The 27,925-nt window shown below is 46.6% G+C and overlaps 1 protein-coding gene across 7 annotated transcripts in view; it reads left to right on the top strand.

The window, feature by feature from the left end:
* The window catches only part of LOC139061337 (uncharacterized), a 121,710-nt gene extending 94,024 nt beyond the window's left edge, over positions 1–27,686 (top strand). For 5 of the 7 annotated variants that reach the window (XM_070541238.1, XM_070541236.1, XM_070541237.1 and 2 more), the window contains 2 exons: positions 24,231–24,353; positions 27,448–27,686. In XM_070541238.1, coding sequence (XP_070397339.1) covers positions 24,231–24,353; positions 27,448–27,639 — 315 coding nt within the window. In that variant the 3' untranslated portion in view covers positions 27,640–27,686. Of the gene's footprint in view, positions 1–13,806; positions 14,338–24,230; positions 24,354–27,447 lie in introns of those variants that run through there. The other 2 variants (XR_011515372.1, XR_011515371.1) reach the window with 2 other exon arrangements.
* Positions 27,687–27,925: the final 239 nt, after the last annotated feature.

Here is a 27,925-nt window from a genome sequence, read left to right as displayed (position 1 = left end):
CGTGACGGTACGCTACATACACAGCGGTGGTCACAACACAGGCCACCATGCTAGAAGCTTGCAGAACGCCTTCTGCTCGCACGCAAGACAAATACGTGCATGCAAAGGCTGTTTTCAGTCGTTCAGAAGACAAATATTCAAGTTCCTGGTTTTTGAGCTCTTTTGGGCGTTTTGCCGGCGCAAGCACCCCACTCCCGTGTTATCACTCTTGGCAATCGCTCGTCGCGTTTTCGACAAGCGCGAGCACCGAAAGAAAGTATATATTGCGGGGCCATAGAAAGCGTCACAAACTTGTCTCACTGGAATTCAGTACACGCCAACTGTTACACTATGCAGAAATTATCATGTATGCCGATGATACATGCATTGTATCAACAGCCAAAAATCTTAGAGAATTGGCGGCAAAAGCTAACGCTGAGCTCGACAGAACTTCCAAATGGTTTTTGGCCAACAAGATTACCGTCAATACTTGAAGAAGAAAATATGTTATGTTCCATTCTCCACACACAAAAAAAGAAAGATCTGTACTGCCAAAGTAGAACTATTTATTATTAGCTGCCTTGTGGGACAAAATAATTCATATATATACCTTGGTGTAGTTTTTGATAAGTATATGCACTGGCAAGAACACATCAGTGATGTTGGCTCCAAAATAGCACCCGGATGCTATTTTTCCACTAATGTGTTCGTGCCAGTGCATATACTTATCAAAAACTACACCAAGGTATCTACATGAATTATTTTGTCGCAGAAGGCAGCTATTAATAAATAGTTCTACTTCGGCAGTACAGATCTTTCTTTTTGCAGAAACATGGAACTATTTTGAAATCAATATATTGCGGATTGTTTATTTTGCCTTAATTCTATACCGTATTGAAACTTGGGGATGCATTTTTAAAACGTATATTTATCCCATAAGAATATAACAAAAACGTGCAGTTAGAATAATGACACAGTCTACTTACACCGCTTCAAGCAAGCCTTTCTTTTGAGAGCTCAGAATTTTACCGTTTTATCAGCTACGCGACTTACGAATTGCACAGATTGCATATAACGTCGTAATGTTTAGCCATCCCTGTCCGGCTGCTCTGTTTCAGGCATCAGCCCGCCCCACTATATATGTCACAATAGGTAACTTTAATCTTCCTCCCAGTAGCAACATTTATGGTCAAAGGGTACTAGAATTTGCTGGCGTAGAAATATGGAGCAGTATACCACCAAAAATAAAACATTCTCAAAACTTTTCCTAGGAATTGAAGAATATTATCTGCAATTGCTTTCGCTTACGTGATCTTCTTTTTCATCATTCAGACATTACAGATTACAAACTTACATATTCTGTTTCCCTTCACTGCAACGTCCAAGATTTCAATTGGTATATAACGCAAAGTTTTATTCCGCTTTCTTGTACCATCTTGAATCCCGATGTCTTTTTTCACTTCTTAGTTTCTTTCCTTCTACACTGCATGACACAGCATTCCATATTTTCTCACACGTGCAAAAAGCTTTACTGTGACTCTGAAGTCTATGCATGCCCTGTGTATATAAAAAAAAAAAATCTGCCATGCGTGATATTTTTTATTTTTATTTTTTTTTCCTAGTGCACTTCAGTTTAGTTCCAGTTTGCTGCAGGGAAAAGCACACCACTTACTTTCCTGTTTCACTCATTGTCATGTTTTTCCTGTTTGTTGTTGTTGCCGGTGTGTGTATATATAAATATATATACACATACATACATATATATATATATATATATATGTATGTATGTGTATATATATATATATATATATATATATATATATATATATATATATATAATGTCGGACCTATCACTAGCCTTTGCCTATTTGTCCCGAAAGTTCTTTGTAATGCAGGAGTGGGGGCTAAGATGAGTAATAATAATCAATCAATAAATGAAACTGTCATCCCAACCGAGCTCCTTTTCGCTAATTGTGTCACAACACCAGGTGCGGCCACTGCGCTTCAAAAGTACCACAAAAAGCATCGAAATTAGGTACAATAACGTTGGGGGTCAGAGAAAGCGCCAAAAATTGTCCCAGTAAGATTCGTGTTTCAGAACAACATTCATTTGGGCTAGATGATGCACACTTGAACGAGGAAGGTATAGCGCCAAGTAAGACGATAACGAGAGGGAGAACGACACAGGACAAGCGCCTGTCCTGTGTCGTTCTCCCTCTCGTGGTCGTCTTGGTTGGCGCTGTTCCTTCCTATATAGTTCCAGTAACATTCAGTACACGCGAAACTAACTAGCTGCGTCACACACCCGAGCTCCTTTTCGCTAACTGCGTCAGGAAGCCGGGTGCGGCGAGCGTGGCGTGCCCAGACAACACCGGAATATGTTACAGTAATGTTGGGGCTCACAGAAAGTATCGCAAACATCTCCCAGAATGAGTCATTACCTCAAGTTAACTATGCCAAGATGACCGAGCTGTTTTTCGCGAACTATACGTCACGAGCTTCTGTTCCGTGCCGTAAAAGCCTAAATTGCTTAAAATGCGTCGCAGACAGTCAAACAAAATTTCTCGCCTTTCCGTAGTCCAATTTTGCAGTCGTGCCGTGTCGAAGTGCGGAAGGAACGCAAGAACACGCCGGGATCCCAACAAACAGGCTACATCCAAAAGAGGCGAACACGCGAACTTCACATGCGCAGCCGGCCTCGCTCGCTTCGTCAGCGTGTCTGGCATGCCGTTAGCTTCTGGCTAGGTAACGCAAGGAAAATAAGTCACAAAGTAAAGGTTCGTTCATACGCAAGAACTTTTCATTTTTAGCGTGAAAGAATCAAAAATAAAACGCTGTCTATAAGGTCATTTCGCATCCTTTTTTCTCGATGCGCGCGTCAACTAACGGATGGCGTGAACGCAGAGCTTGACGTGTTTCCTGTTGCCAGTTTTCGCCGTGTCCCCTGTTGAATTTGTTTCTCTGTGGTAGTACTCTGGCAGCAACTTCGTATTGCGCAGCCGTGCGCGACCGTACGGACCATATATTGAAAGCGATCAGCGTTGGGGTGCGCCGACGGCTCATACCTTTGCGCGTGGTGTGTTCTCGCCGCTCAGTTTACGCTAAAGCGATAGACAGCACGAAGGGCACGTCGCTCGGTACTGCTGCCATGTTTCCTCACACCGGCATCTCGACAGCGAGTGTCCGCTGCTTTTATTTCTAGCCGAATTCAATATATAGATTTCGATCTGTATTTGTATTGGGCCTATTTACGTGTAAATATTGTAGCTTCAGGTATTATTTCGCGAGATTTCAAGACATAGCGACGTCGTTTAGGTATGTATATATAGTACGGTGTTAGCACATATGTCGCTTTGTTATTGCCAGTGCACTCATAGTAAAGTTGTGGAGGAACTTCCTACGAGGGCTCACTTCTGCTTCGGCTGCTTAGCAAAGACAGCTGCAAATTTACCTGTATCGGTGCAACACAAGTTTTACTCGTCGGCGATGAATCTCCTTGCAGACATTTCGTACGCCTTTCAGAGACTCGATCATGTTCTGGCGATTAGAATCCGAACGCACGCAAATGCATTTGAGTACATGGGCTTACGTATGTCGAATACAGAACCTTTTTTTTTATGCTTCGGTGGCTTCACGAAGCGTAACGATGTGAGCATCATTTGCCTTATTCAATGTTCAAATGATACCCTCGTGCTATGAAGTATTGCGGAAGGTACGCTGACCTATTTATCATTCGTCAGGCACAGTATATACGATGCCTTTTTTCGCCTTGTTTTTCTTTTATCAATAAAATATTTACTATGTGTCGGTTCGTGAAATCGCTTTAGCGCGAAGCTGATATATGCCTCGCCAGAGTGAGCATCTGAGGACAGATATCTAGCCGCGGCTTAGACAAAACAAGGCACACTGCGTTCTCAAGAAATGAATCGTAGCCGAAGTGCCGTGCCATTTCTTTGTTTCTTTAATGCCAGTGCCTAGCACGTAACAGCGCGTACATATACTGAACAACTCGCTTAGGCAGGTGTAGCAATGCTGCTCCCATGACGAGCACGTTCACATGTGTTCAAAGCCGTTCACCGAATCGAATCAAGCCATGGGTTTAATGTGCCGAGGAAACACATGCGCCATGATGAGAGTACTAGGGGGCTTCGAGTTGATTTCGATCACGTTGGATTGTTGATCACGCGTTCACAACAAGCAAATGGGGATTTTCCCATTACAGCCCCATCAGAATGCGATTGTCGCGGTCTTAAATTTTTGCTGGTCGTAGAGTGGATCTAGCCACGGAGTAAAAGCTGTGGAAAATTTTCCCAAGCGAGTGGTAGTGCGAGGACGTGGGAAAAGGTGCTGTGAGTTTTGGCATCGTGGATGCAGCGACGTGATTGCCAGAATAATCGTTAGTGCCAAGCGAAAATAAGAAAAACATTTAGGGATCCGCTAGAGGGCGATGAAATGGTAGAGGGAAGCGAGGTACTGCACACTGTTGCCTTTCGAATGCCTCAGACCGATGTTGCCATTGCACCGTCCCAGCTGCTTTGAAGCTCAAGTATCTATCCCGCCTTAATAAGGCTTCAGACTATCCAGAAGCGTTAATCGTTCCAACCGCGGAGGTGTATCCTTCGTGATAGAAAATCTGGGCACAGGAAAAGGCTGTCATTCCTGCGAAGCACACACTTTTCCATTGGTTGAAAAAGATTGCACAACGGGCTGGCGTTCGGTGTGGTGTTTTCTGCCCCTTTCAAATCAATTACCGTTGCAAAACTAACCGGTCCCTGGGAGAAAGTCGGATAGTTGCAGTGTTCATCGCGGGAAGAGCTTGGTCGAATGTGCGCTAGGTGTGGAATACAAATCCCTAAGATATCTAATGCCGCACCGACCCGCGGCGGAGGTGAAGCGGGCGTTAAGCACTGCCCATACGTGGGCCGATGCCGAAGTTAGTGCAATGCCGGGCCGACCAGAGGCGGAGGTGAAGCAGGCGTTAAGCACTCCCCATACGTGGGCCGATCCCGAAGATAGTGCAATGCCGGCCCATTTCGCGTGGGTCATATACCAGCAGATGTGCGAACGCCTGCCTACCAGGACATGCGAATTGTCTCCGTAGTGGCAAGGATGGCTTTTCCTGCCCACATGCAGGCCATGCAAATGTAGACGAATTTTCAAACACATGCGAATACTCTATAAACACTGGCACGACCACACTGTAGCATCATCGTTGAAGCTGCTCAGATGACACGCGAATAAGGCTTATCTCAGAGCAAGACGTCTGTGCTTCCTTCTGGAAAAGCTGTACAAGGGGTGCCGACGACCGCACCTAGCGATAGTATGGGTTTTGCTCTTTCCTTAGCCTCATCTCTAGTTAATCACGTTTTTTTTTTGCCTTCGTCTACTTATTTCCGTGTTCCGGTACAATAAAGCTCAGCTGGAAGGTAGCGCTTGTCGTCGCCTGTGACGCTGTGTACTCGTCCTCTGCTTAGCGCTGTAGATCTAGCTAATTATAGCATCCCAGCTAGCCTAAACGGCTACCGTTTTAACGTAGAAGGAAGACTTCTTGTGCCATGAAAAGCGGCAAAGGTGCCGGTATGTCAAACTTTGCACGAACTATCCCTTATAATTCGTTTCTTGAGGGAACTGAATTGTCTTACGTATTTTTTTTATTTTTTTGTGCAGTGCAGTGCAACGACAATTAACAAACCGTATTCAGTTTTTCGGGCGTTCACTCTGATGTGCGGTAATCATGTGAATAAATGAACCATCCAAATAAAACTAAAAACTCTGAGATTACATGCCCGACTTGATGTATATTTATACGATGTAAGTCATTGGTGGTTCTATTTATCTGCGCCTTGCAAAGAATCGATTGATGAACACCGCGTTGAAACTGTTGCGTCCCCAACGTTCGCGAAAAAAAAAAATGCGGCTGCCTTAAAGGGACACTAAAGGTTACTATTAAGTGAACGTGGACTGTTGAAATACCGTCCCAGAAACCTCGAAATGCTTGTTTCGTCCCAAGGAGAGACTTATATTAAGAGAAAATGCGTTCTGAAGAGTCCGCGTACCTCTAGCGCAGTTAAATCGCCCACCCTCCGATCGAGGAGTACTGACATCATGGTCTCATAGTGACGTTCGCCATCGGTGAGTAGAACGGCGTCCGCAGACGGCGCTACGGCTTTTCTGCGCAAAACGCGAACGCGCGGCCAGAAACAGAGCCAAGACAGAGCCGACAGCAGAGCGAAAGCAGGAGTATGGCGGCTAGCGGAAAGAGAAACGCGCGACCATAAGCTGGTACTTTATTCTATGATGCAACCTTCGACGCTCGTCGCAATGGACCCTGACAACGACAGCTTGGCTCGCGATGCTGGGCTCAACTTCAGCGATTTGAGCGCTGACGAGCGCGACCTGCTGCTGAGGGCTCGCACTGCCGGCGTCGTTGCGTACTACGACGGCGACCTCGACACCGGCTCTCTGGAGCGGGAAAGCAACGAGGGCTTCCCACGACATCACATGGACGTGGCATTCTCACTGCTTGTTCGAAACGAAAGTTTCGCGAGCCAGCAGAACCCGCACAGCATGACGCGATAACGAAACTACTGAAACTCCAAAGCGTGCGCGGTGCAGAGTTGAGCGAAAACGAAACCTTTCGACCACCCATACTACGGAAGGGTAACGTCAACATGTTATTTTTTCTTAGAATCGAATAGACGTAGACAAGTAGCATTTTCTTCCGTCTTATAATCGAATGAAATGATATTTTTAATACGAGTAGTTGAGTATTAGTAACACAAATTATGAGGAGTGCTTTCGTCATCGGGCTAGTAGCGGAATGTCGCTGGGGGGGTCTCAAATCGTGTCATGCATTCACCTCAATTTCTCGGTTACTAAAGCTCTGTTCGCGACTATATTGACGCCTTACACGTTCTACAGCATTGCTCTACCACTTTACCTTGACTTTCTGGTAACCTTTAGTGTCCCTTTAAGTGCTTGAAACATTGCAGTTTTTAGAGCGAAGCTATTGAGAGCTAGTTCCCCCAGGAGGCACACCTTCTCCTCTCCGGCGTCTGCGTCGACGCCACATGCGTACGTGCCGTCGAGTACGCGCCGTGACTGACACAGCCCTGCGAGCATAAAAAGTCATTGTATCACACGTGGGCCGATCACGAAAATAGTGCAATGCTCGGCCGACCCACGCGAGGGTGAAGCAGGCGTTAAGCGCTCCTCATACGTGTGCCGATATCGAGGGTAGTACAATACCGGGCCGGCCCGCTACGGAGGTGAAACAAGCTTTAAGCACTAACCATACGTGGGCCGCTCCCTAAGATAGTGCGATACTGGTCCGACCCACGGTGCAGGTGTAGTTCGCCATTAAGGGGCCCACATATACAGCTTCGCTGGTCATCCGTCTTCAGAGAGTGGAAGGGCACTGAGTTTTTCTTCATACGTTCGTATCCTAAATGTTTCAAAGAAATGTTCTGTATGAATTGTGCAGTAAGCGTGTTGGTACTGTATTTTATGTTTCCTTGGCGCTATATACAGTCTTTGTCAAAAGTACACATGCTAGTTGTCCTATGACCGCCACGGTCACTACTTACTATTTACTAACTTACTGAGGAATTAAAAGAACTATTGCACTCATTATCACGGGCGCCATAAAAACCGTCATTCACCATAAACGTCTTTCTGCACACGGCAGAAAGACGTTTATGGTGAACGCGGTGGTTGGACCGTATATTTTTTACAAAGGCTGCTCACCAAATCATATATATGCAATTCTTTAGTACAAAAAGTTTGAACCGGGTTTAAAGAGTGCTTGTAGAGCTAGTATTAAAAGTCGAAGTTTCGCCCGAAAGGCGAAGCATTGATTGCGATAGCAAATTAGTGGATGGCTGTATTAACTAAGGATAGCAGTAGTTTTATCGGCTGTTTGAAGTCGTAGACATAGGCATGCTAACTAAATCGACAAGCATGGTGTCACACGCGCGCAAGCAAGCATGCGCACATCTCACTCGATGACCGCGGAAGCCGGCTGTCAAAACACTGCAGTGAGAAATCGCGGCAGCAGCAGGGAGCGAATTGGTCTTCGTGCTGCCTCTCGCATCAACGCGCACTAAGCCGCGAAAACACAGCGCACGGCGGACTCTTGTTCCCTGCGCAGAAGGGTTTCGAGATAGAGTGGCCCGGGCAAGCGCGCAAAGTTCACCCGTGGCCACCTGGGCCACCCGTAAAACGACCCCCCCCCCGCACCCGTCCACCACACCCTCCCCCCGGAGCCTAGCGGGCGAGCCTAAAACCCCTTGATAATTTGAAAGTAGCGACACTCTCCTCCTCGCGGCGCTTTCCTCCTCGATTCTACTCGCCCACCGGCTGCGCACGACACGCTATTCCTCCTGGGCTCCCGCATACGGGCCGCAGGATTCTATGGAGGCGTGTTATATTGGGCCAGTTGCGCGCCCCAGTGGGGTTGAAAATTTTGAGAAATGCTAATAACAGCATTAGACCTCTTTTTCAAGGTCCCGTTTTGAGCTACAGAAAATACCACGTGACCGAAGGAAGGCGGGAAGCGAACCAAAGCATGTGCAGCCGCGTATAAGAGATGATTAATGATTACCAAAGTAATGATTGATTAGTGATTGGATTGTTGTTCATGCACCCTAATCCACCCCAATCGGTCTTAATACCCTTTCATCAACACTTCACCTTAATCCACCATAGTTCTCCTCCACGCACCTAAATCTTTATTCATGCAATCCTTCGTAATGCACTCTAATCCACTATAATCTTCTTTAATACACTCTAATCAACCTTAATCCTCCCTAATCCACCTTATGTCAACCACTAATGATTCATTAATTAACTTGGTTCATCATTCTTTCATACAGGGGTGGACATGCTTTGGGTCTCCTCTGGCCTTCCTTGGGTCACGTGATACTTCCAGTTTAGAATGCGACCTTGAAACATAAAGATCTAAAGGCTTTCGCCTTAAAACTTTAAAAAAAAGCTCAATTTTGACTAGTGAATGCTCATCACCTACAATACTACGGGGATACTTGCCACTAATTTTTTCAGGGCGCAAAGCAGAGTCAATAATACTGTGCTTCTGACTGAATAACAACAGTTAACGACGTGCGAAGTGATGGAGCCACCCCAGAATATTAAGCATACTGAGGACAACTGCAACAAAAACGCTGGTGAGCAGGCCGGAAGAATGATAAAAAAATGCAGCATTACGGGATGCTTTGCTACGAGCTATAAGATAGACTCCTCAGCTCGCAAAACAGACAGACAGATAAACTTTATAAAAAGAAAATCAGAAAACCGCTAATGGTCGGGGCCCTTAGTCCAGGGCTCCGCTGGCTCTTGCCATCTTCTCGGCTCTCTTTATCAGCTTGAGCTGGTCGTCGAGGGCCGAGCTCGACAGCAGTGCCTCCCATTGCTCCCTCGTGGTGTTCGTGTCTAGGTGTTCTATGTTTTGTAGTGTGCACTCCCACGTAATGTGGTATAGGGTTGGCGTGGCCCCACACCATGGGCGTTCGTCCCTGTAGGCTGTGGGGTGTATCCGATGTAATATGTGTAGGTTCGTGTAAGTGCCTGTCTGGAGCCTACGCCAGGCAGCGGCATCTTCTGTCTTTAGATTTCGATGAGGTGGTGGATATCGCAAGCGACGCCCTCTGTGGTAGTTAACGATGGCTGAATACTCGAGGTCGACAGGGTCTGGGTCTTCTGCAGCCGGCGTGATGAGTGCTCGGTTATGTACGAATCCTCGAGCTGCTCTGTCGGCCTGCAGGTTGCCCGTGATGCCAGTGTGGCCTGGTATCCAGATGATGGTTTGGGTGGTGAAGTCCTCAGGGTCCTCCTTGAGTATTCCGGCGAGGATTTGTGCAGCAGGTCTTCCAATTCTTCCCTGTAGGAAGTTGCGGCAGGCCTGCTGGGAATCCGTGAGGATCGTCAGTGATTGGTTTGCGTGTAGGCCCTCGCGGATGGCTAACGCGATGGCCATCTCTTCGGCTTCCGTGATCGTGCAGGGGCGGGTCGATGCAGCGGAGGTAACGTGGCCTCGGTGGTCGTATGCCACTGCCACTGCGCCCTTGTTTTTCGTCCCATACATGGCGGCGTCCGTAAAACGGGCCGTGGTATTGAACCTGAACGCCTTCTCCATGTACTGGGCCCTTGCTCTCCTCCTGCCGGAGTGTAGGTTAGGGTCCATATTGCGTGGTATCGGGGCAACGTGAAACCTGTCCTGGACGTGACGAGGTATTAAGCAGGTTTCTTGGGTTCGTGTTGTTATTGCTTGGAACCCTAAGGTTTGTAGGCCCTGCCGGCCCGTGTGAGTCCGCGCAAGTCACTGTTGTTGCGAGACGTAATGGGCTTCTGTCAGTTCGCTGAGAGTGTTGTGCAACCCTAGCGCCAATAATTTTTCAGTCGATGTACTCATCGGCAGGCCGAGAGCGGTCTTGAACGCCATCCTCAAAAGTGTGTCGGCCTGCTTCGCCTCGGACTGTGTGAGGTGGTAGTAAGGCAGGCTGTATGTGATTCTGCTCCCCACCAGACCACTGACCGGTCGGAGGGTGTCCCTTTCCTTCATTCCTCTGTTCTTGGATGTTACGCGGGAGATCATGCGTGATATCGCCTTGACACTGGTTTTGAGGAGTGTAAGGGTGTGTGTAGCGCGCTGGTTGGACTGCAACCACATGCCCAGCACCCTCAGCAACGGCTTCTCTGGGATGAGGCCCCCGTTGAGGCGTACCTCGAGTCTTCTTGTTGGGTCTGTGGGGACTGCGTGGTTACCCCGGCCTCGCCAGACCATAGGAGCTCAGATTTTTCGGGCGAGCATTGTAGTCCCCGTTGGCTGACGTATTCTTGGATTATATTTGCTGCTGTTTGCAGGCGTTCTTCTTTTTCAGCGAGATACCCTGTTGTGGTCCAGAGTGTTATATCGTCTGCTTAGATTGCGTGCCGAAGACCTGCTACGTCCTGCAGTTTGCTTGCGAGGCCGATCATGGCGACGTTGAACAGCGTGGGAGAGATGACGGCACCTTGTGGTGTTCCCTTGTTGGGAGGGTGGTACACTGAAGTCTGGATCTCTCCCATCTTCAGCTCCGCCATGCGGTGGCTCAGGAAGCTCTGAACATACTTGTACGTTCGCACGCCGCAGTTGGTGTTGGCCAGCCCTTCTAGGATTCCTTGGTGGCTGACGTTGTCGAAAGCCCCTTTGATGTCGATTGCTAGGAGGACGTGTTCGCCGCAGCGGGAAACGTTGCTGAGGACTTCTTCCTTGATTTGGAGTAGCACATCTTGTGTGGACTGGCCTGCGTGGAAACCGAACATGGTGTCCGGCAGGTGTTTGTTATCTTCCAAGTGTCTCTGTAGTCTCGTGTTTATAATTTTTTCGTACACCTTGCCGAGGCAGGACGTGAGCGATATGGGTCTGAGGTTTTCAATTGCCAATTTCTTGCCCGGTTTGGGGATCATGATTATTCGTGCGTGTTTCCACATCGCCGGTACCGTACCTTGTTCCCAGTGTTTGTTGAGAAAGGCCGTGAGCGCGGAGATAGACTTGTCGCTCAGGTTTCTGATCATCGAATTTGTGATCTGGTCCGTGCCCGCCGCTGTGTTACGAGTGGTGGCTGCGATGACCGCTCTCATTTCATTTTCGGTGATAGGTTCGTCCATTAGCGGGTTGGGTTGTCCTGTGTAGGGTGTTCTACATGGTTGTGTAGGAGAGGGATCTCCATAGCACTTGGTCTTGATGGCATCGATGAGTTCTTGTTGGCTGCCTGGGTAGGTGTGTAGTAACCGTTCCAGAGCCCTGTGTCCTTCTCCTTTGGTTTTGGTGGGGTCCAGGATGGCTTTGAGGATGTGCCACGTCTTGGCCGTGTCCAGCGCGCCACCGAAGGAGTCACAGAATCTACACCAGTTCGCGGAAGCGAGTTGCATGGCATATTCCTCTGCTTCCACTGTTATTTGTGCTATGCGCGTCTTCAGTTTCCTGTTATATTTCTGTTTTTTCCAGCGGCTGGTAAGGCCCCGTTTCGCATCCCACAGGTGTAGTAAGTGGGGATCCACCTCTGGGGTCTCTTCCGTTCTGGCGATTTCCTTTGCGTGGCGTTGTTTATGTCGACGGAGGTTGTCGCACCAATGTTCCAGATTCGTGATTGTGTCGGCGTCCTGTTCTTGGGCTTCCCTGATCTTTCGCCAGTCAGTGAGTTTAGCTGTGCCGATCTGCCTGCGTAGGCGTCTAGTCTGTAGTGTTATGTTTAATATGAAGTGATCGCTGCCTAGGTTTTCGAGTGTGTTGAGCCATTCGGCTCGCGTGGTTAGAGTGATGAAAGCGAGGTCGGGAGTTGTGTCGCGTGTGGCGCTGTTCCCTTCCCTCGTCGGTATGTTCGGGTCTGTGATGAGTGTGAGATGACACTGTTCAATTAGTGTTTGTAGCTGGAGACCCTTCCAATCCTGCCTCTGGTACCCCCACAGGGTGTTCTGAGCGTTGAAGTCACCCATGATTACCAGGGGACTGTCTTTAGCGAGGCGGAGGGTGTCCCCAAAGAGTTTTCCTTTGTTTGCCCGCCTTTGGCTAGGGGGGCAATAAATGTTGAGTACGAAGGCGCTCTGTTTCTGGTTGCCTTTGTATATTATTTCGAAAAGTACATGTAGTACGTCCACGTCGTCTATGGGTCTGTTTTGTATGGTTGTGATGTTTCTGTCTACTAGTGTGGCTACCTTCCACTTGTCGTCTTGACTTGTGTGGTATTCTTCGTAGCCATGTAGTGTTGGTCGGGTACTGGGCTCTTCTAGGGCTATGACCCCTGGTGGTTTTGAGGAATGAGCGATCAATTGTGCCAGCAGCCCTTTCTTCCTGCGGTACCCACGGCAGTTCCATTGCCAAATTTCTAAGTTTTCTTTGACTTGCCTGTATGGTCTAGGCATTGTTGGACGTTGTGGTCGGTGATGTTACGGTTTGGTTTGGTGCTGCTACAGGTGTGGCCTTGTAAAGGTTCTGTCGTAGTGTCTTTCGTAGTTTTATGGAGTGAAGCTGGTTCTTAAGCTTGCTGTCTACAGTGGCTTCCATATGTTTTATTGCTGCATCTGTCCGCTGTATTGCACTCTGTGTTATTTGTTCCAACTGGGCGCGTGTAGCGTCCATAAAGGCTTGCATCTGGGTGCGGATGGCATCGATATGGGTTTGTAGGTCAATGATGTCCTTGTGTGGAGCCGCCTCTTGTAGTATTTGTGTGAGCTGTATCACTTGTTGTTTGAGTTGCCTGTTTTCTTGTGTGAGTGTCTGTATCTGTGCGCGCATGGTGGCGAGTTCCTGTTCCAATTTCACCGATGGTGGCGTCTGTGGTTTTTTATACGAGGGGGAGGCTACTGCCGCCCCGCTTACCTCGTGTTCTTTGGTGGTAGTCCTCTTGACTGAGGCTTCCTTGGTCTTTCGGTGGTGTTGCTGGGGCCCCTTGTCTTTGAGTACCGTGATGGCTGGTGCTACCTGCTGTCCTTGCTTGGGCGTCGACCGAGATCGCCGTCTGGGCGACCGAAAGTGAGACCCTGGGCGAGAGCAGGAGCGGGACCTGGACCTCGGGTTGGAACCGGACCGGGATCTGTAGATGCTCGGAGACTCCGAGTAGTCGAAGTCGGAGCCTTCCCGCTTGGAGCTGAACTATCGCGGGTGAAGGTCAGCCGCCTTGGTCGAGTGAGTGACCGGGCGGGGCTGTCGTTGGGTTTTGGGTGTGGTGGTGGAGGCAGGCTTCCATCTGGGTGGCAATATGACACGGCACTTTGGCAGTAGCGGCAGCATCTGACGCATGTCCGCTGAAACACGTTTTTGAAATATTACAGCCTCATCGCCGATACTGTGAGCCCATACCGCCGCGCGGATTTCCCTGCCATAGATCTACTATCAACGCACTTTCCGAAGCGCCCCCTGGACCAGTGGCTATATCAAGTCCTGACAACCGTTTTCCTGCGCACTTTGGCAGTAGCGGCAGCATCTGACGCATGTCCGCTGAAACACGTTTTTGAAATATTACAGGTACGGTGGCTTCTGCCTCGTCTACAAGCTTTACCCGTGGAATTGTCGGGCGCTCGTCGCAAGACTGTGGTGCCCGTGCCCCGTCTTTGGCCTACCCCGGTTTCAAGCACTCAACTTTACTCCCGGTTTCTTCTGCCACTTGCAGCCTCATCGCCGATACTGTGAGCCCATACCGCCGCGCGGATTTCCCTGCCATAGATCTACTATCAACGCACTTTCCGAAGCGCCCCCTGGACCAGTGGCTATATCAAGTCCTGACAACCGTTTTCCTGCGCACTTTGGCAGTAGCGGCAGCATCTGACGCATGTCCGCTGAAACACGTTTTTGAAATATTACAGGTTGGTGGTTTTCCATCAGTTACCTTTTGTATGTGCTAGCCGCTGCTGCCAACGCTGCTTGAGATTTACGAGTGTTACTAGTACCTGTTGAAATGTCGCGTTGTTGTGTGTGCCGCTCTGTGGTGCCTGACAATGGCTTGTACATGACTTGCTGTGAGTGCAAATTCAAATTTCATTTTGGTTCGTGCTCCGGTATAACGGAAGAAGCTTTTACTGGAAAGCGCGACATGTCTAAGAAGGCATGGAAATGTGAGACATGTCGGGGGGTGGGACAAGGGGCGAATGCTGAAATTGAGCGGCACACGCCGCAGAGAGACATAGCAATTCGACTTCTAGCAATCGAAACCAAGCTAGATACCCTTTTGGATCTGCCAATCAAACTGGTGGAACTAGAATCGTCCGTGCAACATATTTCTTATAAATTCGATGAATTTCAGACGAGGCTGCAGGCTCAGGAAAAAGTTACCACACAACTATCAAACAGAGTTGAACAACTTGAACATGCAGATTCGAGCAGTGAATTGTCTCAAATCAAACGGGATCTGGATAACCTTGAATGCCGTAGCCGCAGGTTAAATATTGAAGTACACGGTATTACTGAAAGTGACAACGAAGACCTAATGATGAAGGTAAACGAAGTAGCGATGCAAATTAAGCTTCCACTATTGAACAAGAGTGATGTTATGGCTATACACAGACTTCCCGCTAAACCAGGCAAAACACGAGCGATCATTATCCGTTTTGTTCACCAGGAACTTCGCGATTCCTGGCTCGCTAACAAGAAGCAACTTAAGGACCATGGGCACGTGTTTTTCTGTGAAAATATGACACGGCTATCACGTGCTATTTTATCAAAGACGAAGGAATGGGCCCAGACCTCAGGATACGCATACGTCTGGCACTCAAACGGTAAAGTTTTGGTGCGAAAAAGGAGCGGCGACCGAGCTGTTGTCATACGCGGCGAGGAGGATCTGGCCAGTCTTACAGCCTCGAAGTGATGGCCGCATACGTGATAGCAAAAGATGTGTTATGTTTACTAAACCACAATGGCGACCCTGGAATTCCAATTTTCTGGGGATGTCGCGTCGTTAAAGAACCGATGTCCACTTTCAATATTTCATTTTAATGTGCGAAGTTTGAGAAATAAGTTTGATGAAGTCAGTTTGTATCTGTCTGAGCTGCAACACTGCTTCGATTTGCTTTGTTTTAGTGAAACGTGGTTTACATCAGAGGATGAATGCGCTTCTATTTTTGGATATGACTGTATCTCTGTTTACCGAACGAAAAAACTAGGAGGAGGAATTGCTATTTATATCCGTTCTGGTTTGTCGTACAGTATAATCCCCGAGCTCAAGATTGTTAACGAATGCTATGAATGTATTGGTCTTCAGTGCATGAACACCTTGATTTCCCTAGTGTACCGCCCGCCATCTGGATCCATGTGCAAGTTCTTAGAATTTACTGAAAAATTATTAGAACTCAGCACCGAACTTAAACTCGAAACAATATTAATGGGCGATTTTAATATAGATGCTTGCCCTGACAACCCAGAATATACGCGTTTTCAGGAAGCTTTTGAATCATACGGGTGTTCAAATGTCATCAACGTGCCTACTCGCATCACACCTACAAGCCAGACAACACTTGACCTCTGTGTGACGAGTTTTTCTGCTGAATATGTAAGGGCAGGGGTCTTGATGTGCGATCTTAGTGATCACTTGCCTATATACTGTCTGCTACCTCATAGACAGCCATCCAATATATGCCCTGAAAGCTTAAAAAGAATGTATTCAGAACAAAGTGTTAAGAAATTTGTTGAACTAGTCTCTGGTTATCGGTGGGACGAAGTGACCGCGGAAACTGATGTAAACAATGCTTACGATATTTTTATATCTACCTTCGCGTTGTTATACAACAGATGTTTCCCACTTAAGAAGTTTAAAAAACACAACAAAGCTAGAAAGCCTTGGATAACTCGTGACCTCTATAACAGGATAAAATGTCGTAACAAGCTCTTCCAAATCTTTTTGAGTAGCAGAAGCGAAGATGACTTTCGGTCTTTCAAATCTGAGCGTAACAAATTGAATTCCGATATTAAGCGCTCTAAACAAGAATATTACGCGAACAAGTTTTTTGCTATCATGGGAAATTCAAATCTCATGTGGAAAGCGATCAATGAAGTAATTAACAAAGGCGCTATCGCAAGAAAAGTTGCATTTCAGCATAGTGAATTGTCAGATATTGAGGTTGCAAATACTTTTAATTCTCATTTTATTGATGCTGGTGCGTCCTCACAAAATGATACACCAGTCTCTTGCACGGAATATATATTAAATCGATGTTCTTCTACGCTGTTCTTGGCGCCTACTGAGCAGTACGAGATACAGACAATAATTTTATCGTTGAAAGACAGTTGTGCTTCAGGTGAAGATGATATAAAAGTGAAGCCGTTGAAAGCCGTCAGTGAAATTGTAAGCACGCCTCTTTCACATATCTGTAACCTAATTCTTTCTAACGGTGTGTTTCCAGATAGGATGAAGCTAGCCCGAGTGACTGTCATTCATAAGAGTGGCCCAGTTAACGACATGAATAACTACAGGCCAATATCCGTTCTTTCTGTCTTCGCGAAAATTGCTGAGCATGTAATTAATAGAAGACTTTGTCAGTTTCTAAACACGTATAACATAATAGCTCAGGAGCAATATGGTTTCTGTAAGGCTAAATCTTCAGAAACCGCTTTACTTGAAATAAAGGAACAAATCCTTGACAACATAGAAAACCGAATGTTAACTCTAGGTATCTTTTTAGATTTTAGGAAGGCCTTCGATTGCGTGCAACACGATGTCCTTTTGAAAAAGCTACCTCTTTATGGAATTCGTGGTGTCGCATTATCCTTAATAAAAAGCTATCTGACCTCTAGAACACAGTACACAACAATAAATGGAGTTAGTTCCGAAATCCAGCACATTAAATATGGCGTGCCGCAAGGATCCGTCTTGGGGCCTGTTTTATTTTTACTCTATATTAATGATATTGTCAATATTCAAGGCTGTTCCAATATTATATTATACGCGGATGATACTAACGTGTTCTTCTCAGGAAGGGAAATAGGAAATCTTTTTGAGCAAGCTAACATCTAAATGCGAATAAACTCCAATTAAACATAACTAAAACTAAGTATCTAGTGTTTAAGTCAAAAGGAACAATAATCCACCCTCAGATAACACTCCAGTTTCAGAAGGTCAACCTCGAACAGGCAGCAACAGCCAGATTTTTAGGAGTTATATTCCATGAAAATATGTCCTGGTCACCGCACGTAGACGTTCTTAGAAAAAATATCGCTCGTGCTGTCGGTGTGCTAAATAGGTTGCGATATTTGCTACCGATAAATGTGAAGCGCAATATTTACAACGCGCTTATACATTCTCGATTAACGTATTGTTTGCTAGTTTGGTCAACCACTACACAAACTAACTTAAAATCAATTCAAACACTCCAAAACCGGGCACTGCGCGCGATAGGTAACTTAGAACGTACTGATACCACTAAACTATACTATAACAAATACAAAATATTAACAGCATCAAAACTTCACACTTACAAATTATTCCTCGAAATTTCACGGCAATTCTGGGAAGACAAATGTTCCTTCCAAAGTAAATACCATGGCAGAACGACAAACTATAACCTCAGAAAAACTCTAATAGGAAAACCACGTTGCAGAACGAAATACGGAGATCAAAAACTAGCAGTTCAACTTCCTAACCTTCTAAACGACTACCCCTTGGTATTGGACCTGCTAAATTCTGGAATTTCAAAGCAAAGCTTTAAGAAGACGGTAAAAGAATTGTTACTATCCGAAGACTAATAGAAATGTTGAACTACAGGTATAGAAAATTTTGTTCATGTTTCTTGTTGTTGTTTTTAGAAAACTGTGTAAACTTTAACCTTTCAGCTACCGGTATGGAAAATTTCGTACATACTTGTTTTTTTTTTTTTTTTGTCGTTGTCGTGCTTCAATTGATTAGAAAACTGTATAAACTTTAACCTTTTTTTTTCCTTTCTTCTTACACGAATTGTGTACTCAAGTGTTGAAAATGTGTACTACTTTAATTTCATGTGTGACTGAAAGCCTGCCACTGCCATGTTGCTGCCAATGTACGGGTGGCACGGCCTAGTCAGGCATATGTATTGCCTTTAGCCGTGTCCCCTAAGACAATCTGTTCATTGTCTTGAATAAACCAATAAAGAAAGAAAGAAAGAAAGAAATGCGTTTGAGCTTGTTGTTGCACTCTGTTGCGGCGGTGAGATGGGCCCCTCCGCAAAGGGCGCACTTCGGAACACAAGTGTGACAGGCGTCAGGGTTAATGTAGTTAATGTAATTAATGTAGTTGCAAACGTTGCACGCACGAACCGTTGGGTTGGGGCAGACGTCTGGTCGGTGTCCGGTGATTCTACAGATGCAGCAGAACTGCCTTGTCGGCTGGTAGTCTCGGCAGGGCATCTCCCCTCCATAGTAGTACACAAATCTTGTCACCTGTGGTCCCTCGAAGTGGAGTAGGGCTGTCTGGGATTTTCCGAGCATACGGGCCCGCACGATGCGGACTCCATGTGTGCGGACCCGAAGATTCGCCATAAGCTCTTCTTTGCCGGTGCCTGCGTCGATGCCGTGTACGACACCTTTAAGCAGGCCCTCGGGTGTTGATAGGTACACCTTCACGGGGTGTGATCGTCCGTGAAAGGTGAGGCTTATAATTTCCATGAATGTGGCCGCCGTGGCCTCGTGAGGTGTGCTCACGATGATGGTGTTCGAGCCGTGTCGCAGGCGGATGATGAAGTCGTCCCCCTTGCAGGTCGGCGCACCTCCGGTGGCTTGGACGATCGCCTTGGCCACTTGGTGGGTCTGTAGTTTTCGAACGATGAGGCCCGGGGCAGGGTGTATAATGATTTTCATGTCAGTGCGCGGAAGTGGAGGCGCCCGTCGGCGAGGCCTGCTCCTTGCAGCCGCGTCTTCAGAAATAGGTGTTCCGGCTCCGCGCTCTTCGCAGGTAGCTTGCGACGTGGCTTTCGCGGCGGCGGCTGGTACCTTGGTTAGAGCTAGCCCTAACGGTGTGGTTTCCGATGGCGTGGTTTGCCCGACTGGATCTTGCTCACCAGTGGATTGTTGTTTTTGCAGGCGGCGTTTCCGATGAAGGGAAACGACCATTTGCCACTGGGATTCTTGATTGTGGAGCTGCTCCGAGAGGACGGGAGACGGCCCGGGCAAGGCCTCGTCAGGCAGGGGTCTCGGGTGACTCTCGGATACAACTTCCGTGGTTTCGGTGTCGGTGGTTGGTGGGCAATGGTGCCTGGTTTCCCCGCGATCGTACCGTTCCGGGCTGGGTCGTCCCCAGAGCTCACCGTAGACACGGTGGCTGCTTGCGGGTCTCCGAGCTCCCACGCGCCAGCGTTCGGCGTTAGGGCTAACCCTACCGTCGGCGTGGCCGAACGAATAGGGCTCTCGTTGGTTTTAAAAGTGCGGCTCACCGAAGTTCGGTTCCGTTGAATCCCCTTGATGTTGCTTCGGCCAATGTCATGCAGCCACTGCTTCCTACGCAAACCGTTACGCTTTCTTTGTGGTATCATAAAAACGGTATAAGCATCTTCAGGTTTCTTGCTGCAGTTATATGCGCAACAGCCCGGCATAGCGCTAGCACATAGACCAGAAACACTGCGCACAACGTTCGCTACGCCGAGCTAAAGCACCGAGCCAGCCGTACTCAGGAGGAAAATGGCGCGAACGAAAAAGAAAAACACAAGCAAAACTCAAGATCCGTGCGTTTCCAAGGGCAACGGCAGGGAGACCAATCGCCGTGCAGAAAAACGGGTACAAAACTGGTTGCCGCGGAGGGGACACGCAAGGGGCGAGGAGGAGGCGAGGAGGTCGCGCGGCGGCGGCAGAGTTCAAAGAGTGGCGGTACTTTCATATTATCAAGGGACTTTAGGCGAGCCTAGCTCTATAAGAAAATAATTACTATCGAATGGGTAAATCATCATCATCGCCTCGTTGAGAGCGGGAAGCTAGGAGTGCTCTGTGACAGTATCACGTGCCTGGATCTGTACATTAAACGGCCAACTCAAAACTGCCTGAATACGACGCTGATGTTATCAATGGACGTATGTTAAAAGCTTTTTGAGAGTATAATCCTTTGTGGGTCTCTACTGAAAAGATATAAGTGCAAAGGTGTGTACCAGAGTGCAGTGCAATATTGGGAGTGTTAGGGCGAATTTCCGAAATTAAGCTTCAGTAATTCGTGGAGGCTCAGCCCACGTTTCACCATTCAACAATGCGCCGAAACAAATCTCTAAAATGTGAAACTAGAACATTCTGTCGTTCGAATACGCTATGACTTCTCAAATACTTCGCGGCGATGCGAGTTTAAATGCAGTGTTACATAGCTTTTTATGAAAGTAATTATAGCTGTCATTAACGTAATTAACTGTATGTAAGCATAACCGTAACCGTTAAGTAACCTAAGTAATTAACTGTATCGCCACTGAATATTTCAGAGAGCCAGTGCGTAAAGCGCTGGCTCTCTTGATGTGACTAGTTAACGTGTTGTTTCTAGATGTGATGCTGGTATTTAAAATATATGTCACATCAGAATGGAACACCGAAAGAGTGCAGCGGGTGAGTGGCATGTGAGACCTCAGGCGAAAAATAAAAGGGGAGGAAATACAACGTTCCAAGCATTCACAAAATTTAAAAGGGATGCATTAAATATGGATATTTCCTTGTATTTTACAATACCTGCTTGAAAGTTCATAGTGCGAAACGGCTGGAACTACTTTGTGGATTTACAAAATACTATGAAAATGTGCGCTATGGACCCTCTTCGCGGCGACCCCGTGGCCGCTGCCACGTTTGATCACGTGGTTACGCGTCCATTTCTTGCGCCAACTGCCTCCGTTGCCTCCGCGTTTAGAATGGGTGTGTATGACGCAGATGTGGCCTAGCAAACCTCGTGTTTCAGGAGATATCATAGACGGTGACTGGATGGACGACACGGAGCTTTGGCCACAGCTTCAGAGAACATGCAAAATTTGGACGCTGATCAAAATATATGCCCAAACAGCGCGAGCAGCGTATATGGTGCTTGTTTTAAAAGCGAGGCTAAATATGTATTCCGAGCTATCCAAACCTTTCACTTATGAATTGAAACAGCATGTTTTGCCCTTCGTTCTTTATTTTTGCGAATATTTTGAAGCAGTATGCTTGTCACATTTCTGACGCAGTACATTTCCTTGTTGCGGTCGCTCTCTGATTATTTCGGCCTAATCGCTCGGGGGAGTGCTCAGTTCTGATATACAGTGTGTTTCAGCGAACACTTTCAAAAATCTTTAAAAGTTTTCTGTGGCAGATATCACAATTCTGGTTCATGAGCTGGTCTACTTGAAACGGCGTACAATACTTGCACAAAAATAGAGTTGCAAAATCGACTAATTTATAAAAAATCACTAATTAAGTTTTAACTAATAACGTTATGGCCCATATTGCAATTTACAAATTCTAGCCGTGGAGTTCGCAAGGGGGATCCACTTGGAACGAATTCTCAAGATTACACCAGTTTTGAGATACAACTTTCCGAACTTTGCGGAGAAATGCATTGGCGTCGCAGTTAATTTGTTAACAAAACGTCGTTTCATGCACCGAAGCACACAAGTAACTGGAACGCCAATGCATTTCTCCGCAAAGTTCAGGAATTTATATCTCGAAACTGGTGTCGTCCGGAGAATTTGTTCCAACTGGATCCGCCTTGCGCAGTCCACTGCTAGAATTTGTAAATTGTAATATGGGCCATAACATAATTAGTTATAAAGTTAATTAGTGCATTCTTGTTAATTAGTCGATATTGCATTTCAATTTTTTGTGTAAGTAGTGTCCCCCGCTTCGAGTAGACCGGCTAATAAACTAGAATCGAGCTATCTGCCACAGGCAACGTTTAAAAAATTGGAGTGTTGGCTGAAACACCCTGTATTTGTTCTTGCCGCGCACAAGGCTTGAAACATGGCCGTTTTGTACATTTTAGTACCTTGTTGCAAGGATGTATTATCGCTAGTAACTCGCTTACTCTTGTGGACCATCACGAAACATTCAGCTTCGACCATTCGTGCGCTATTGGTGCAGTCCGTCGTTTGTCGTGCGCATATAGGGCGCGTATATTTATGTGTGCGTCCATTCACTTACTGACACGTTGGCGACAAAGTTTGCGTAAGATTCCGTGCACGCTGGGGCAGACGTGCATAGATACTGTGCGCGAAACGTACTATGACAGAAAGTGGCGCTACTCCCTTTGTCATTGTTTAAGGAGCGGAACTCACTCTTGCCGACGTTGTGGGGCTGAAGCACTTTCTTCAAAGGTTAGGGACACTAGAGCTGTGCACGGGCCGCAAACGCTTCCCTTCTTAGCTTTTTTACTGGGAGGCGCCTGCAAGCGGCGGCTTTTCCAAAGCATCGGTACTTCGTAGAACCGAAAACGCATTCCCAGCCTCCGCTATCCTTCGTTTGCCTTTTGTTGGCGTTTGTACTTTTCTCCCGCCCTGTAGATTCCATTTTTGATGAATAAATACATTGCACTTCCTGCTGTATCTACATGCGAGACGACAAGCCTACTTTCCCATAAGGTGCGCAGTCGAGATCGGGGAGCCCGACCGGTCCGTCCGAGACATAGAAAGCCTGGCCCGAGCCCGGCCCAAGCCCGAGTAAGAGAATCTCCAAATGGCCCGAGCCCGGCCCGCGGGCCGGGTCCGGGCTTTCGGGCCGGCCCGAGCCCGTGCGCAGCTCTAAGGGATACAACGCTCGCGGATGGGCACATTTCTGTATCCTCGAAGAAAGCTGTGCATCTCGAAGTGCCGGTAACACGTACAGACAGTTGCCGCAATGGTCCGCGATCTTGGCTACACAGATTCACTCCAATCCTTAATATGCTAGCCACTATTTTTGGAGCCAACTACTGCACACATCTTCAATCCACGGGATTCAATCCGGCATGATTGGAGCACAGTGCGTCAGCGAAAACTCAGTTGCATTTCCGACAGCTGATCACACAGAACCAAGGTGGAAGCGGTAATGGTTTCGTATTCGTGCGCTCTCGCTGAGGCGACGTGCGACGCGCCGCCAAAAGCGCCATCTGATTTCTCTAGAACAAACTACTCCGTGAAAGGGGTCAATAACTCATGTAAGACAATTTGGTCTTAGCGTATGATATCACATAAGAAACATGTGTCCAAACGCTATTGTTGGGTATACATAGTTTACTAAATATCATATAGTGGTTCTACGCCACTTAGGCGATAGAAGCACCTGAACATCTGGCCATGCGGATGCCTCTTGTATTTTTTTAAAAGGAAGATGGGAGCATAGGCGCATGGTCCCGGTATTTAAGCCAGCTGCTTGACGAGCAAAATGCTAGGGGGTGTCTGACATAACTGCCCCTGAGGTACGTGGGCGCAGCACTCAAGTCGCCCCATTAGGATGATCTCGTTTCCTTAACAATGTCCAGTTCAATAATTAGTAACGCGGCACTCATTAAAAAATGTGCATTCGTATGTAATTTTCGACGAAACCATTCCCCACCGTCTACATATGACAATTTCACTTGATGGAAAGGCTAACTGAAGCCTTCAGTTGTTCACTAGGTGCACTGCATAAGAAGTCTATCGAAGCATGGCTTTGAAAACTGGTTTACATAAGTTGCTTTTTAAATCTCGTGCATACTACATTTTTCGGTGTAGCTAGATGATATTGGTTGAAATCCCATCGAAAGAATAAGTTGAGAGCTTAAGCATAGGCTCAAGGTTGCATGATCAGGTTTGTCATGCCCCACTTTTATAACCGCCAAAATTGACCGCAGGTGTGCAAAGATTGGAAGTACGGGCATGTCCAGAAGAACGAACTGTTCAAGTGCAGGTACAACGTTGACAACAAGAAGCTCATGACCTTTGTCTACGACGTGCCCGAGACACTACGGTACAAGGTAATTTGCATCTTCAGCACAAATGAGTCGAGCCAATGAATTCGTTTTCTCCAAGGTCGTTTTAATCCTGAAGCCACTAGAGACTGTTGTGAATGGCCAGTGTTGAGCTGACATAGCTAACATCAGCGAAATCTACAGGAGGATAAAGAAACCCTCGCTGAGACATAAAAAAAATTATGGGGTTTTACGTGCCAAAACCACTTTGTGAATATGAGGCACGCCGTAGTGGGAGACTCCGGAAATTTGGTCCTCCTGGGGCTCTTTGACGTGCACCTAAATCTAAGTAAACGGGTGTTTTCGCATTTCGCCCCCATCGAAATGCGGCCCCCGTGGCAGGGATTCGATCCCACGATCTCGTGCTTAGCAGTCCAACACCATAGCCACTTAGCATCCACGTCGGGTGTCGCTCAGACATCGCTTAACATTGGCCTGAATAAACGAAACAAGTCATGTGAATAGGGAAATCCTAATTGCATCTTTCAAAAAAAGTTAACAGCCGCTTGATGTAGACTATGTGTTCTTTCAGCCGGCACAAATTCTCTAAATTCATAAAAGACCGATGGTATGTGCTCTACGTATCACAGTTGAACGAGGATTTTCCAAAATCCAATTTTATGAATTTCTTGATTTTACGAAAACACGGGGAATGTGCTAGACGGAAATTCAAGACGATGAGCAAAACGAGAACAAGGTGAAAGCAGGAGCCAACGTTTCGACCAGTGGACTTGTCTTCGTACGTCGCCTCGAAGAAGGCAAGTCCACTTGTCGAAACGTTGGCTCCTGCTTTCACCTTGTTCTCGTTTTGCTCATCGTCTTGATTTTACGAAGAAATTCAAATTCCCCAAACTTATTCCATTAGGTGTAATGAAACTACCAATTCCATCTTTTGGTGGAATATTGACCATGCCTCTCGATATTACGAAGCCACACCAAAGAAAAAAAGCGGAAAAGGAAACTAAAAAATGCCACGCAGCAAAAGACACGCTCTTTGGGATCGCGCGGGGGAATTCGCGAATACAAGGCTTGCGCTGACTGACTGCCACGCTATCCCGCCAGGCGTGGACTTCGTCGTCTACGTAAGCAATGACGACAGACATGAATGCAACAGAAAATTGGGATAGCTTGAGACGCTTCTTGCCGACGCAGAGCAAGCGTGAGAGAGAGCGTAGGTTAGGGCGTGTTGGTATTCCAACACCTATTGGTGAGAAGGTGACGACACGAACGCACACGTAGGTCGCGTGCCGACAGCTAGCGAGGTCACGGACACCATCGACCTCCTCCTAGCAATTTGCCGAGGCTGAAGAAATAACAAAACAGACTCTTCGCTTTGGCGACACACGTGAGCGGCGTGGCACTCTCATTGAAAAACCGTAGGCAAGTAAAGATAACCGATTTTTTTTTTCACGAGAAATAAATTAGCCGTCTAACCATGGAGTTTTCGTATCTTTCGATTTTACCGAATTCTCGAGTTTACGGACTTTCCATCACTCCCCGTCGACTACGCAAAATCTGGGCGCGACTGTATATAACTTGTCCAGCTCCACATGTTTTTCTTAGTACCAGCAGGAAGATATTCATTAGCGTTACGAATCTAATCTTGTACCGCTATCGTTACATTCCTTTCAAGTTTCGTTGTTACTTTCCGATAACAATTCCACCTACATGGGGCTAGGCTAAGGAAAAAAAAAAGCTCACAGACGGGGCTTGAATGACCGTTAGATATGCATACGTGGCAGCGGGTCCCGAGCCTACAAGGCTGTACAGTGTGCTTTTCTATGGCAGAAAAAAAAAACAAATTCACGAGTTGCTACATATATATGAAACAACAGCAGGTTCCTCACTTTGAAAGCAGGATATTATAAAAAAAACAGAAAAATAGAAAGAAGATATGCTGGCACATCAAATTACTCAACCTCTCCAAACGTGAGGTTAGTTATAACGGAGAATGTGTTGTCTGTGTCCACACGTGTTCTAAATTTTATTTACAATCAAACTAAGTCCGTCCCATCACTTTCTTATTACGTCAATTCTATGAAAACTACTATATCAACTGTCTATGAATTTGCTGCCTTACTTGCTAAATAAAGTATTCCTTATATGTCCATAGCTTATCAGAAGTGTACGTGGAAAGAAAATAATTCGTAATGCATTGGTACACGATCGCCAGTACATCTCAAGCTGCTGCGTTGGGGCGCTTCCCTATATGGAATCTAATTCATTGGGTGTTGAGAGAGTGGATGGTCATATGAGATAAAGCATTGCCGAAAGGAAGTCGTCATTGATTAATCACTGCGCATTGTCTTCCTTGCCTCAACTGCGTTATGCGTATGCCTGAAGTCTTTTTTCAGTACGTACTGCGTGCGTATATTTTGCAAATCTGTGTTGCTATTGAATATTTATCTATTGACTACACGACGCTGGCTGCGTCGTTGCCCTGCTCGAAGACATTTGCGCACGCGGTTAACGATGTGGGTCCGTTTTTACAAAAAAGCTCCTGCGCTACACTCTTAGACAAATTTTTTGTCCCTTTTTTAGACCCTTTTTTAGACCCTTTTTTAGACCCTTTTTTGTCACATAACAATAATCATCTGCCTTGCTTGCGTTTCCTTTCTTGAAAACGTACGTTTCCTGTCGAAAATGCTTTCTCGTACTGATAACGTGCATGCCGTTTGTGAGTTGGAAGTACCGGGCTCGCAGCGTTAAGGAAAGTAAATGCGGACAAGACAGACGACGATTATCGTTGTGTGGCAAGATACGAGCCAAAGGGTGCAATATTGTTTAAGAGTGTAGAATTGTCAGTAAAAGCACGTAGGAACCAATCCTGATGTTGTACGTGCGTATTATTTGCAAAGGCCGCCGGCCATTAGAAAATGATACTTATGAACTAAAGGCCTTGTTAATTTGTCCCTTGGTTTCTTTATGCCTTCATTCAAGTTCTGGCTCGTTTCTAAATTTTACAAGTTTCCATTAATCTTCAGTTAGACACCGATTATCAGACAATTTACTCATAAGCGCCTGTCAATATGCATATGTACCTTGCAATTGTTATGTCAAGTCTTATGTGTTTTTACTTTCTTCTGTTTTATTTCTAAAGCTCTGCCTTAGCCGGAAGAACGCAACCACACTGAAGTACGGATTCACGGCGGTGGGACTTGAGTTTTCGGATTACGATGGCTACTGTGGAATGGGAAAGTTTCCATTGCTGACCACAGTGAAGAAGACACTCGAGTTCTTCAAGCAAAAGTACGAGTCCCCGGACGCCTACCAGGACTGTCTGTCAGCGTAGCGCGCTGCTGTTATTGGCACCGGAATACAAGATGTGTTACACGAGTCTGTTACGTTTCTGATGTTAAGAGTAAGATTAACTTCTTAGCCGCTGCTATTTCTGCATTTTTCGCGAATTGCTGGGTGGGGAGATATTAGTGTGGCCGATCCCATAGAGTTTCCTACAAAAATTACTAGAGGGAACTCTGGCGCTGCAGTCGTTGTCCTACCATGGGAATGATGGGAAGTACATGGATTTGTCTGATCTTCGTGCTTGTGGATTCAGACGTTCTTGTAGCTTTGTATAT

Source organism: Dermacentor albipictus, chromosome 6 (assembly GCF_038994185.2).
Source record: "Dermacentor albipictus isolate Rhodes 1998 colony chromosome 6, USDA_Dalb.pri_finalv2, whole genome shotgun sequence".
Lineage (NCBI taxonomy): Eukaryota > Metazoa > Arthropoda > Arachnida > Ixodida > Ixodidae > Dermacentor > Dermacentor albipictus.
The sequence above is the reverse complement of the archived record's forward strand: the minus strand, read 5'-3'. Positions and strand labels throughout refer to the sequence as shown.